We start from the raw sequence: 13,226 nt of genomic DNA on the forward strand, positions 1-13,226 counted from the left end.
TACAAAGGAAGGAAACAAGCATGAATCTTTCTGCTCTGACTGAGTTTTCAACCAATCTGTTATCCTGGAGGTCACAAGCTCACTTAATCATTCCTTAAAAACATGCTCCATTCTTTTCTTTTTTTTACTGATATCCCAAAGTCCCCTCACAATATACTATCCTCCCACATCTCCCATAAAACACCTCTCAAAAGATTTATTAACCCTTCTACCTGCCTCCTCGGCTCTCTTTGCCCATTCTCTCACTCAAGGTTTTGCTAATGTCAAAGTTGCAACCAGGTTGCATGAGAACATCTCCTTTCGACCCGAGCAGAAAGACAACATGCTGAGACCAGAAGGCCGACGCTTACTGGGGGCATTAATGTTTAATGACACGTACTGTAGATTCACAAACATAGTCATAAACACACATACAAAGAAGGAGAGCATGAGGACTACCAGAAGGTTCACTGATTCTTTGCTTGACAGTTTCTACGACAGATTGTAAAGATGTAACCAAAATCTATAGAGTCAAATTTATCACCAGGATTTAGGAATGTGACAATTTTCAGGACTTGATTTCTGACCTACAGTATATGAGTCAGGTCACCTGGCTTCTTCCTGATTGTTTCTTGAGAGCATCCATCAGCTCTCTCAACTCATAATGGCCTCATCTTCCTCTCCCATCTCCCCCAGCTCCACCCCATATTTTTCCTCCTCTCCTCTCTTCTGCTTGACTACCCTGAATGCTTAATGATGGCCCTGCCTTCCGGGAGCATGTAAACATGGCAGCCGCACCATTGGACGAGGCAGAGCAGTAATTCTGTGCCGATTGGCTGAGCCAAACAGGGCATGGATGGCAGAAGAAGAGGTTGGTGGTTACCATAGCCCTGCAGGATGACTGCTGTCCATAGTAACACACTTATACACACCCACACACACACACACACACACACACACACACAAACAGCCCTCACCCCGCAGGGCATGGTGAAGGTCCCCACAGACTCGGAGAACACAAACACACTCAGACACATGACACACCCTCTAACATCAAGCACAACAAAGGACCTCGGAGCTTCACCCACATGAAGATGGCAAGAATCTGGTGAAATCTGGTTAAACTACTAATGCTTGTGGTGAAAGAAAAAAAAAAAGCACACCCAAAGTCAATCTAACATCTTTTCATTATTTCTTGTATGGCAATTGGAGTCAAAGAGACCATAAAAATATTATTACAAAAACACACAGGCACAAAAACAATAAACACAGCAAGTAATTTAATATATTGCAATTCTTTGGTGAAACAGTTCCCGAGATTGAAAGATTATTCATTTTTATGTCAAATTACAAAATATTCGAAACAGCGAGAGTTTCAATATCAACAATACGACGCCAATAATGCCACTTTTACTAATACAGCTCCAGCTGACAAAACTACTCTCACTGTGCATTAATCTGTTAAATTGTTTTCTTAACTAATTGATTACTTGTGTGATTTCAAAATACTGAAAATGAAAATTGTGAGAAATGTTAATCAGTGTTCCTTATAAGTCTTGTTTCCTCCACAACCAAAAGATATTCTGTTTACTTTTATAGAGGCTAAAATAAACCAGGAAACATCAAATTTAAGAAGGTATGATCAGGTAAGTCAGACTTTTATATGGTAAGAAAATTACTCAAACATGTACAACCAACAGCAGATCTTTACATGAAGAACGTTACAGGCTGATATAAGACTAGGAAAGTCTCCACATGTCCATGGAGGACTGTAATTCCATCCATGGAACTACAACTAATGAATCTGTAGTCTTGCAGATGGTGTTCTACTACATCAAAATCAACTGAAAGAAAAAATATATATATATATAGCCAGCATTAATACTTAGCTGTCTTCACAGTCAGTAAGAGCTAATACAGTTAGCAAAATGTCCGCCCCAAGCACCGATTTCTGCGTTAACCTTCAGCCTCAAAAAATAAGCACCTATAATGCTTCATGTAAAAATTTGCTACTCTTGCAAATTGCCCCTTGCTGAACTTTTATCCAAAAAAAGTGAGAAGTTAGCATGTAAGACACACTTAAAGCAAAAATAATGACTTTAATGGGAAATACACCAGAATTCTCCTCTAAGCTGGTTCAGAAGCTAACATTCGCTAAAGCAGCTAAAGTCCAGAGCTTGTCAGTAGCATGACTAAAGTAACACGTCACTCACTAGCACTGTTCCTGTAACAATGACAGCTGTGTAACCTGGACTTTAGCATATACAGAAAATAGTTGCATTTCATTCTACTGGTGTAATATTGGTCACACAATCAGCAGATGGGCATTGTTCAGTCCCAGTAGCACATGAGGTCTTTACTCCAGCTTGTTTGCTGTGTGTAAACGAGACATAAACTAAGCTGAGCCAAAAGCTTCATCCATTATTCACAAAGTTGTCACAGAATGAACCCAGTCCACAGTGGCATAGCAGAACCCCAGCAGGGATGCGAACAGGCGAGCAGCTAAGTTGGTGTCATGACTTGATGCCAGATCTCTGTCACTCCGCTGAGCTGAACTCACTCACTTGGAACGATGAGAAATTGAAAACGTGCTCATTTTAATGCTTCACAACAGCTGCAGTCGTTGTAGTCTTGTATGACAGGTTTATGTTTCACAGTAAATAAGTACAGAAAGAAATATATTCAAATTCATGTATCTTTTCTGTTGGAATCCCACCTGTAGTTATGTAACAATCCATTGTAAGGAAACTAGAGGACAGAGAGGAAGGAGAGGGCCATAGCAACAGTTTATAACACTGACTGGATTGAAAGTTAATCCTGATAAGGAATTTAAACAGTATCTAGGATAGAATAATAACAGAAAACCTTTATTGGACTAGTATCCGTTTGAAAAGGTGGAATTTAAGGCCTTGCTAGATGAGCACATCAGTTAAATGGCTACACTATTGTTTCCTATCAGTGTTTCCAGCATCTTCACATCAAACAAACTAGAGAGCATTTGGTTCTGCAGCATCACGTAGCTCTTTCTGGGCTGTTCTGGAGAAGAAGCGAACATGAAGCTCATTACATAACCACCAACTCTATAACAGGCCCAATGGGAAGAAGATGCTTAAACCCAAAGAAGAGAAGCACGGCACTGAAGAGGCAGCAGAGATGGCTGTATTACATAACAAGAGAGCTTTATGCTGGCTCAGACTCTTTCTCCCTCCCGGTATGCGTGTGTATGTGACAACAGCTTTAAATGTCTGTTTCTATAGCTACAGTACCGAGAACAGAACAGATTCATCTATTGATCAGTATAATGGAAGAGACCGAACAGTGGGAAGGCAACGATTCAAGGCTTGACACGCAGCACAGATTGAATTACACAACACAGTTTCCCAGCGCAAAACATTTATTCGGATTTCACATTTAATGCATAGACAAAGAGATTGTGTTGTTATATGGTAGCAGCAGTAGTCCAAAAAGACATTTAATGACTAATAACAGGGTGATCATGGATTGTTTTTCTAGTCACAGATGTGCCGTTTTTGTTGTTTTTTACTTATACTACGTATTATGCTTGTGTACACTACTGCTTTGTACAGCAGCAGCTTCATTGATACTTTGGGCTGCACAAGGACGTCCATGGAGGGGTCAACGCTAACTCTCGCAGACTTGAACAGATGAGAAAATCTACACCATTCAGACACCAGCAGAGTCCTGCATACTAACAGAAAGGTAAGGCTTATGCACAAAGCGACCCTGTGGGAAGGTATGAAAGTCACCAAAAGATTATTGTCTTTGGTCCTGCACTAGTTGTGACTTTTACTTCTTCTGAAGTGCAATAAATAGATGAGCACTCTAACCTCGTACCAATAGTGACAACATGGCGCACTGACACTGAACCAGGGGTGTAAGTGGCTCACTGGGCTTGTATTGTGTTGTGGTTTTATCTGTGCTCAAGCCACAATTCTCATGTTGGGAAACACTATCAGATCACATTGATTTGGACTCTTTTCTGCTTGCAGAGCTGCTTTCTATTTGGACAGAGTGAGACAGAGGCCGAGAGGGAGAGAGGTGGGTAGTTTTTCAAAATATATTTGTAGGGTGTGATAAATGAGACATCCCTGCTTGTATTAAACTCCCCTACAACACTCTGCTGGGAAGCTATCCAGAATCACTTTGCGGTGCCTCTGTTTGCTGAAGCAAGCCATGTGACAGCCAACTAACTACTAACATTAAACACTTAAAGACAGAACTGGGACTGGGTCGAGCCAGCAGTGAAGTCCATCCATTACAGTTTATGTGCTGCAGAGGAGAACCAGAAAGTTTGACGGCCTGGGAAATGTAGAGACGTAAACCAAAAACTGTTGCCATCTGTTTCATTTTCATTAATGCAATTTGAATACAAGTACCACATAATCTTTTTCATTACAGCATCTAAAGTCCCAACTGTCAAGTTGAAACAGCTTCAAACTTTCTGTAAGAGCCACAGATGAGTGATAAAGCCAATACAAAGATGTCTCATCATGATGCAGTCAAAGTGGCTGGAAATTGTGTTGGTTTTATTTCCACAAGAAGTCTGGGGTTACAGTCAGGTAATGAAATTTTCCAATGATATAATGCTCAAGTAAGATAATAAAGAGTTTGTGGTGGTGTGGATGTATATTTGACATATCTCAAGCCGCTAGCAGTGCAAGTTACTGCTAGTTTGACTGTTTGTTCCACACTTCCTCCAAACATAATCCACTCGACCTCCAAAATTTGGATTTTCTGGGATCAATGAGTCAACACTGTATTCATGTTTTTTTCTGCAGTTTATGATTAGAGTGCACTGGTTGGATGGCAACAGGACAGGCAACAGATTACTTCTCACCAGAAACATGTTATTCCATATTACCATCTGAAAATACTGGCAGGAGAAAGCAGGGATTATGCAGCACGTGTTAACCCTTAACATACTGATAAATGGCCCACCCTGACTCACATATTCTAGCTTGGTCAGCTGAGAAGAACTCAAACATTCCCTATCCCACACAAAGGATGTACCAAAATTAGAAAGGTTTTTTTTTTAATGCGCCCTTATGCTGCATATAAATTGGAGCCTTCCTCGCTGTGGCTCGGATTAGAGAAAATCATTTTGACATATGTGCATGCTTAAGTCTCCACATGTGCACGTGCCACCTCTGCTTTGCCATGCCAAAATGTCCATTCCCTGCCTATTACATAATCTAGCTTTCCTTGATTTTGCTTTAGCGGCACGTGGCACTGAAGCGAGCCAAAGACGAGTCTGGCTAATTCTCTGAAGGTTGCCAGAGTCAGAAGTCAGAGACAGTCTGCCACTCAGGCTGTGAAGGTGGCAGTAGCACTGCAGTTCAAGCACATAATTGATGGGCTTGGAGGCAAACATGCCCTTGAAAGATCAAAGGATTCCTGTGAAACTGAAAATAAGGGGCAACTAAAAGCCCCATTCTGTCATACAGTGACTCATCTGGTGCAAACTAGGTGGAAGGTGTACCAAAATTCATGTGATTTATAAGACTAATGCAGATTCATTTTCAAAATTACTATAGTACAACTAAATGGACAAGGAAAATCTTTCCTTACCAACTTTACCAAGTAGTTTCTGGGCCTTTTTTGCTTCTCTCACATTTTTGTACCGCTTTGGCCAATTTTTTTCCCTGCAATATAAAGTCTTGCGCCTTTACGGAAACAGCACAACTATGATTAGAAGCAGAGTGCGCTTAGAAATGGCTGTTGTGTAGTATGACAAAGTTAAAATGTCATGAATCACACTCACAACTTTCCAATACTGGAAAGAAATTAAAGCTCCACACACTACATATTTTACTACTTGTACTTTTACAGCCTCTTCAAACTTGTTGTTTCTCACACAGATAGATATTTCACCATGCTGAAGAACGTGCTGACAGCTTGCTCCTTTGTAAGCTGTTTTTGAGTCGCGCTGCATTTATATTATTGATCAAGTATGTTTTTGTTTTCCTCTCAGTCTAATTTGTTTTCCCATACTCATCTCCTATCCTAGAGTATTGGTAACTCATGTTTTCATAGTTGCGCTGAGAAGCACAGAAGTTTTTTTTGTACAAGATTTGGTGTAAATGTTTATTTTTTTGGCAAATTTTTTTGAGAAATTAATGATATAAAATAATACAGTGCATTTGATGAAATATCAAGATTTTAAGCTTGGCTGTGGTTAAACGTTGAACCACAAATTACACACGATTAATTCAAAAAGTCTTCAAAATTTGAAAATCCAACAACCGTTTCTCCCTCTTTTTCTAAACTGCTTGTGGGTCTGATTCAGTGTAAAATTGGCAATTCCTCTTATTGAAAACATGCCTTTCAAAGCCACCAGTGGGCTTCAGGGTTCAGAGGATTAATGAGATAAATAACTTAGAAAAAGAAACTGCTGAAAATTAAAAGCACCATGGTGTACAGTGGGAAATACTAAATAATGCTAATTATTTAGTATTATTTAGTAATACAAAATATCTACATTAGCAACTTGAATCCAAAGTATGGTGGTGTAAACACCGTCGCACTAAGTGACGTGAATGTGGCCTGATGATATGCTCCTCCTTGGAAGTGTATGTGGAAGTCATGTTCAGTACTGACCACCATGTCAATTATTAATGCTTTCCTTCCACTGATCCATTTTCCCCTTTCATTTAAAACCAGAAAAAGCTGTGTAACAATGAACCTCAGGTCAGTGGTTGCGACGGCACAATTTGGAAAAACTGCTGGGCCATGAAGCTAATCATACCTTTTTCTAACGTGACATTCTACAACATTTGTTGGTCTAAATCTAGGGCAAAGTAGGAAAGACAAATTACAAAAAAAACTGTACAATATTTTCAATACACCACTGAAGGAGCAAAGAAATAAAACAACTAATATGACACACAATACCGGCTAACTGATGGAATAGGGGACTAAGACAGAAAATGGAAACAGCAGCAGCAACAAAATGCTTCCAAAATCACATCATTGGTGGAAAAAAAACCCTTTTACCCTGCTGCAAATTACAAACAAAACTGATTAACTTCATGAGGATGTGTGGGAGCTGCACTTGAGCCACTGATCAACCTCTCAGATTGAGAAAAGAAGAAAGAGGGGGGAAAAAAACAGGTGGAGATGATGAGAGGAAAATACAGTGAGAGGGTTTTGTTGAAGTATTTGTAACTGACACACACACACACACACTAATAGCCGTCTGGGAGTCTACCACTTATGCTGCTGACCGGACAAATGGGGCAGAGGATGACTGATGAGAGGTCTCCGCCAATGATTTTGTTTGGGAGGGAGTTTGTGTGCTTAAACTGATGTGAGTGTAGAAACCGTAGACAGCACTGTACCTTCCCTTCAGCGTGTGCTGCTTGTATTTTAATTCCATATTTACGTTTAAGGGACTTTCAGTAGTAGCATTTGCACAACAAATGCAGTGCTAGAAGAGTTGCAGTGGAAAAGAGATGACCGTGGAGCTAAACAGAAAGACTTCAGGCTCTCAGGGGAACGACATCGCTGTGGCTTTGAGCATGCACTCGCGTTTCACTCGCGGAGTTAAGGGTGTGTGGTCACTACTTAACACTGAGCCATTAACACAGTTTCAGTAGCTGGAGAGAAAGGATGCAATTACAGCCTCGTCTTTAGTAATCCTCACAAATCAGAGGACGCTCGAGTAGTGATGAAAACAGTTAAGAAAGTGGAGACTGGGTTATCATCCGCCATAACAACCAGGTAAAAGTAACCTTCCACATGTTGCTGTGTTGTGTACTCATCTGTTATAAACCTGCGGTCTGGTGAATGCACTGTTTTAGGGTCAGTGTAGTAGTGAGGAGGCATACTTCACGGTAAAAGGCTTGCAAAAGTGCATTTTACTTCCCAGAGTGGAGTAACAGCCTCACTTCAGCAGGCTCAGACACACATTCACTCAGACAAAGCACATACAGGCACACAAAGGATACAAGTAGGATAAAGGACAGTGGGAAAGAAAAAGGATAATGAAATGACAGGTGCATGAAAAGGACTGTGCCCTTTTCCCTCAGAAAAGGTTGCGATAAAGGCTGGATCAAGCCTGTTGTGATGATAATAACCCGTCTAATGCAACGCACACCCAGCCTCTTGCAGAAATTCAAATGTGTTAAAGCACATCAGGTGTTAAATTGTAATGTATTCTGTTCATAGAAATGCCAGAACCAAAATAACATCTATTAAAAATAGTACAGGGACTAAGTATGCTGGACTGTCAAAGATGATTAAAAAGAAATCATTATCGTACAGCTCGACTGACCTGATCCATTTTTAAAAAGTGGACTAATGCACACACTGACAATTCACTGCTGAGAGTATCCATTTCTGTGATGCATCCAGTTACCGGCAACTGCCAACATTGATAGTATAAAAGGGGAGGTCTGAATTTCATTTTAAAATTGAATAAAAAGACTGATACAACTCACTAAACGTGAAGCTTGTATTTGCGAGTGATTGCCCTAGCTTAGCATCACGAAAGAGGAGACTGTCAGCAGACACATCAGAAAAAGCTGGCATTGCCACAAGTTAGATAATTGCTTAGCATGTTTACCACAGGTTGCCTAGTACTTGTGACATCTAGCCTATCATACTACAGAGGGGTAACTACAGACAGAGAGGGGCAGCTGAATCAGAGCCAAAGTAGAACATTTTTGAATGGATTCAAAAATGTTCGGAATATCTGCTCCAACCAAAAAGCTCCAACCCAAAGCGATCATCAGTCTATCTCCAGCTACTTCCATGTTTTTATATAGTCTATTATAATACTACAGCTACAATATGGAAATTGCATTTATCGATTACTAAAAAAATCACTGTTTTCAAGTTATCTTTCCATTAATATTCCTAGTTGACAGAACTTGCATCAGACTTGTGTTGTTTAAATCACAATTTGTCATTACTAAAAAGAGATGATAGTTGTTTTTCCTTTGCTGTGGAGAGTTTCATATTTTTAAGAGAGCAGCTCTAATGTGATTTCTCATCGTTTACTTCCTTCTAGCTGCTACCGAGGATGCTGAAAAATAGCCAAATGATTAACATGTCAGTTTACACTTCAGTTACATATGGATCAAACAGGATTTGTCATGTTATTCTGTGTGCTTTGAAGCTAAGACAACACTAACACAGTGGGGGTTTTTTAAACAATATTTTCAGTTAGACAGAACCGTGTTAGCTGCTTCCCCACTTCCTATCTTTGTACTAAGCTAAAGCTAATTGTTTGCTTGCTCTTGACTGAACATAGCTGCAGCCATGATGAGTGGTATCAGTGTTCTCGTCTTGGCCAGAAAAAAAAAAAACTGACAGTGCACTTCTCAGACAGTCCAACTGCTTCTTTAAAAAAATAAAAAATAAACTAGCTAATCACCATCACATAAAATGAGTGTAGCTCACAGATCAAACCACAACAACATGTTTGTCCTCCATACCATTCAGCAAAAAAGTGCATCCAACAATATTATTACAGTAACAATAATGCATAAAACCTGACAGTGACATCATCTATTTCTAATTAATCACATGAATCACCTGTTCAGCACAGCACAGTATTGACATTATTTCTCCTTTGTAGCAGCCATCAGCATCTATGGAACAGTTCTGAAACCCCTCTGAAGAACTTAAGCAACAGCTGCCCACTAAACACGCTTTTGATGACGTGTTTGTACTTTCTGTTTTCTTATCACACTGCCGATCTATCTCTGATTGGCTCCCTCTCTGCACATTAAGTCATGATAACAGTGGTGACAGAGCAAAGGAAATCCCAAGAGGCTGTGCTGTGTGCCAAAAACTCCCAGCACCTCATCAACACACCAACAGGGTCACAGCTCAGAACAGCTGAGCCTTACTGGACACTCATTGTTGCAAAGAGCATCAACTGCTCTGAATTATAGCGTGGAAAACCATTGTTCCAATTCTCAGCTATGGAAATGATCCTCATTAAAATAAAGTTGCACAAAAAAAAAATCACTAGCTGGAATTGTTTTCTGGTTTGTTTTCAGTTGTCAGCACTGCAACCTAAAAACACGGCTACCAGCTGATCTGACGGCGCCTCGATGTACAGTATGACATGCAGCACGGCAGGAAGACAACAATAAAGAGTGGATTAAAAATTCAACATCAGACAGCTTGTGTCCTCGATAGAAGGGAACATAAAGTTCTACCTCCAGGTTGTAAGCATGACTCACTCTCCTTCACGCTACATATCTGTGGGCTTCCCCCTGCTTCGGCGTCTAATAACCAGCAAAAAAAGCCCGACAACAGCTGACATGAGTTGCTACCACTATTTGGGAACGGGGGCAAAAAGAAAAGTGGAGGGGGAGGGCTTGGGTTGAGCGTCTTGTTATAGACAGCCGCAATAATGCACACTAATTGGAAGTCCAGAGAAAATGCAAAAGTGTTCACCGTGTGCATGTAGCCGTGGTTGTAACGCAAACAGGCAGAGATGAAGAAGAGTGGATTGGGGGTGCAGGGTAAAATGGCTAGAGGTAAAGCTGAGCGCACAGATAAATGGGAAGCGACGAGTGGAGAAGAGTAAAGAGATGGAGGGAGCGATACGTACTGCTGTAGAGGGTGTCGATCCAGGAGAGCCGGGGCAGGCCACGAGCACTGAGGGGCTCCATCCTCCGTTTCGCTCCCTGTCTCAGTCACTCTGCTTCTTTCTTACGTCTTCCTTCCTTTTCTGTTGCTGCTTTTTTTTGTTGTTTTTTTACGTTGCCTCTTTTCTTTTCCTTATCCTTGAAAAACAGCCTTCATCTCGCAGGAAGAAGCAAAAAGAAGCATTTGGAGGAGAGAAAAAAAAAACTGTCAAAGACACCACGGGGTCCAACAGGCTGACGAGCGAGCGAAGAGAGGGGAATGTATGAGTGAGAGGTGTGTGTGTGTCTGTGTGTGTGAGAGAAAACAACAGGCTGGAGACGGACACCGCCGACCGTTGCTAGGGGAAGGGAGAAGCACTCCCTCTCTCTCTCTTTGGTTTGCTCACTCACTCCCATCCACCCCTCCTCACTCCCTCTCTCTCTTGATTCTGCGCGAATGCCTCATCAGCCTCTCTCTCTGTCTCTCAGCAGAAGCAGGAATTCAGAAGCGATGCATAATGATTGTGAACCAGCAAGCTTTGTGTGAAATGTGAATTAACTGGCAGACTCTCTCCAAGTTCTACTGTTGACTGAATGCCAAATCCAAAGTTACTTTCACCATCTCCTCTGTGTTTTAGGGGAGCTGCTTTCGTTTTCCTGCATGCACAATCAATTACTTTACCCGGACTGTGTCAAAGCAAACAGAAACAAGCGTAAATTTAACACTGCTTTGTTATGTTCTTCCTGACTTTAACCAGTTCGCTGAGATTTCAAAATCAAATCATTTTAAAACAACCAGAGTTGACCGCGGTGCTGTAGAAAGGAGCAAAAACATGATTAAAAGATAAAAATAATAATAAAACTATGATAAAATCAACAGAACTAGATAAAAAAATAATAGAACTAAAAGCAAAATACACAAAAAAATGTAAAACAATAAATTAAACAGACTGGTATAAAGGAGTGTAGAAGTTCAGAGAGGTATGAGGGGCAAAACCATTTAGTGATGTAAAAACAATTAAAAGAATTTTAAAATGAATTTGAAAACGGACGGGCAGCCAGTGGAGTGAAGCTAAAATTGGTGAAATGTGCTGAAGCTAAACTCAAAAGAATTCCACAAACAATAAGGAAATCGCACTAACAAGGAGGACAACTGTTGAGATGCTTTAAGGTTTACTTGAATTCACCAATTTCAATTCCTGCTCCAAAGCTGCTCAGTTTGAGGCTTTCTCTACATGATTTAAATGTAAACAGGACCAGAGTTCCATATTAAGGCTTCCCCACTTGTTCTAGACTTTTTTTTTAAAACTTGCTTACTGCATGATTAAACAGTCATAAATAAAAAGGTCACATCAGTTGCCACTGTTTAGTCTGTTATTTACACGAACAGCAACTTTTACATTCAGAACACCACTTGGAAATCACAGCAATTTTTCTTCATGATACGACTAACTCGACCAATCAGAAGTTGAAATACACATACGCATGACTTTCAGCAGATGTTTCCAAAGCTGTATTCATGCCAAATTCAGTTTCGTAAACCTTTATCATCTGACCATTATCATAATCATCAGTTGGTGTAATAACATCCATTCCCTGGAGGAACCAAACCTACGACAAATTTGGACGTCTTTTCGTGAGGTTTACAGCCAAGTTCAGTGTGTGTGCCGTTTTTTTGGTTTTGTTTTGTTAATAAACAAAAACAGACAAAATTGTTACACAGAAGCTACAATTACATGAAGATACACAACAGAAAAAAAACTAATGACAGCAATGATGACATTAGGAAAGAATTGACTTGCTAAGGGTTTTAAACGCATAATAGCTGTACTACATGATGAGCTCAAGATCACTGCCGCTTGACTGCGACACACAACAATGAGGCGCTTTGTGTGAAACAGTCAGTCTTTCAGTTCATTGAGAGAGAAAGATTGACTGGTTCACATGTCATGTTTTAAGCTAGTCCCAGCTTCTGTTCCCGTGGCAACTCGTTATGCCTACCTCCTCTACACCGACACACACGTTGGAAGAACATGAAAGAGACACACACAGACACACACACACACACACACACACACGAGTCTGGGGTGTAGAACAGTGGCTGGACAGAGATGAATACTGATGTACTGCGTCAGCTGATACGATACAGAATGTACTGGTAAATGGTAAAATATGCTGGACAACTGGGGCCTGATTTTTATTCTAGACGTGCTCTTGTGATTATGTCTGCCTATTTTCCATGTACACCACCTGGTACAAATACCTCAGGGACTCATTTGCAGAAAATAATGGAGGCTGAAATTGCATTACCATCTAAGATTCTATAGAGAGCAGTTCTACTCTCTGTATAATCGTAGATGGCCAGTAATTACTTTAATGGCAATATCTGTATCAAAGCATGAATATAAATAAAGTGGTCTTAGTGCATGTTGTGGTTTTAGGCCTTGATCGCACTCATATGCATTTTTTCATATATCTTCTTTTCTCCATCTTAAATAAAAAAGATAATATCTGTACACACAAGAATGCAAAAACAACTACGAACGCTCTGAACAAGTATTTCTGGACAGTCTATATTAATGGTAGATCCAATATCAGAGAAGACTTATTTCCTCAATTCTGCAGATGATGTGGAGCAACTAA

General features: G+C 40.3%; 1 protein-coding gene across 2 annotated transcripts in view; it reads right to left on the reverse strand.

The window, feature by feature from the left end:
• abr (ABR activator of RhoGEF and GTPase) overlaps positions 1–13,226 on the reverse strand; it is a 169,182-nt gene that overhangs the window by 127,776 nt on the left and 28,180 nt on the right. The window contains exon 1 of one of the 2 annotated variants that reach the window (XM_022194927.2): positions 10,568–10,976. The exons of the other annotated variant lie outside the window; for it this stretch is intronic. Within the exon in view, the coding sequence (XP_022050619.1) occupies positions 10,568–10,628 (61 nt within the window). The 5' untranslated portion in view covers positions 10,629–10,976. Of the gene's footprint in view, positions 1–10,567; positions 10,977–13,226 lie in introns of those variants that run through there. 2 annotated transcript variants of the gene reach the window in all.

The sequence above is a fragment of the Acanthochromis polyacanthus genome, chromosome 17, assembly GCF_021347895.1.
Source record: "Acanthochromis polyacanthus isolate Apoly-LR-REF ecotype Palm Island chromosome 17, KAUST_Apoly_ChrSc, whole genome shotgun sequence".
Classification (NCBI taxonomy): domain Eukaryota; kingdom Metazoa; phylum Chordata; class Actinopteri; family Pomacentridae; genus Acanthochromis; species Acanthochromis polyacanthus.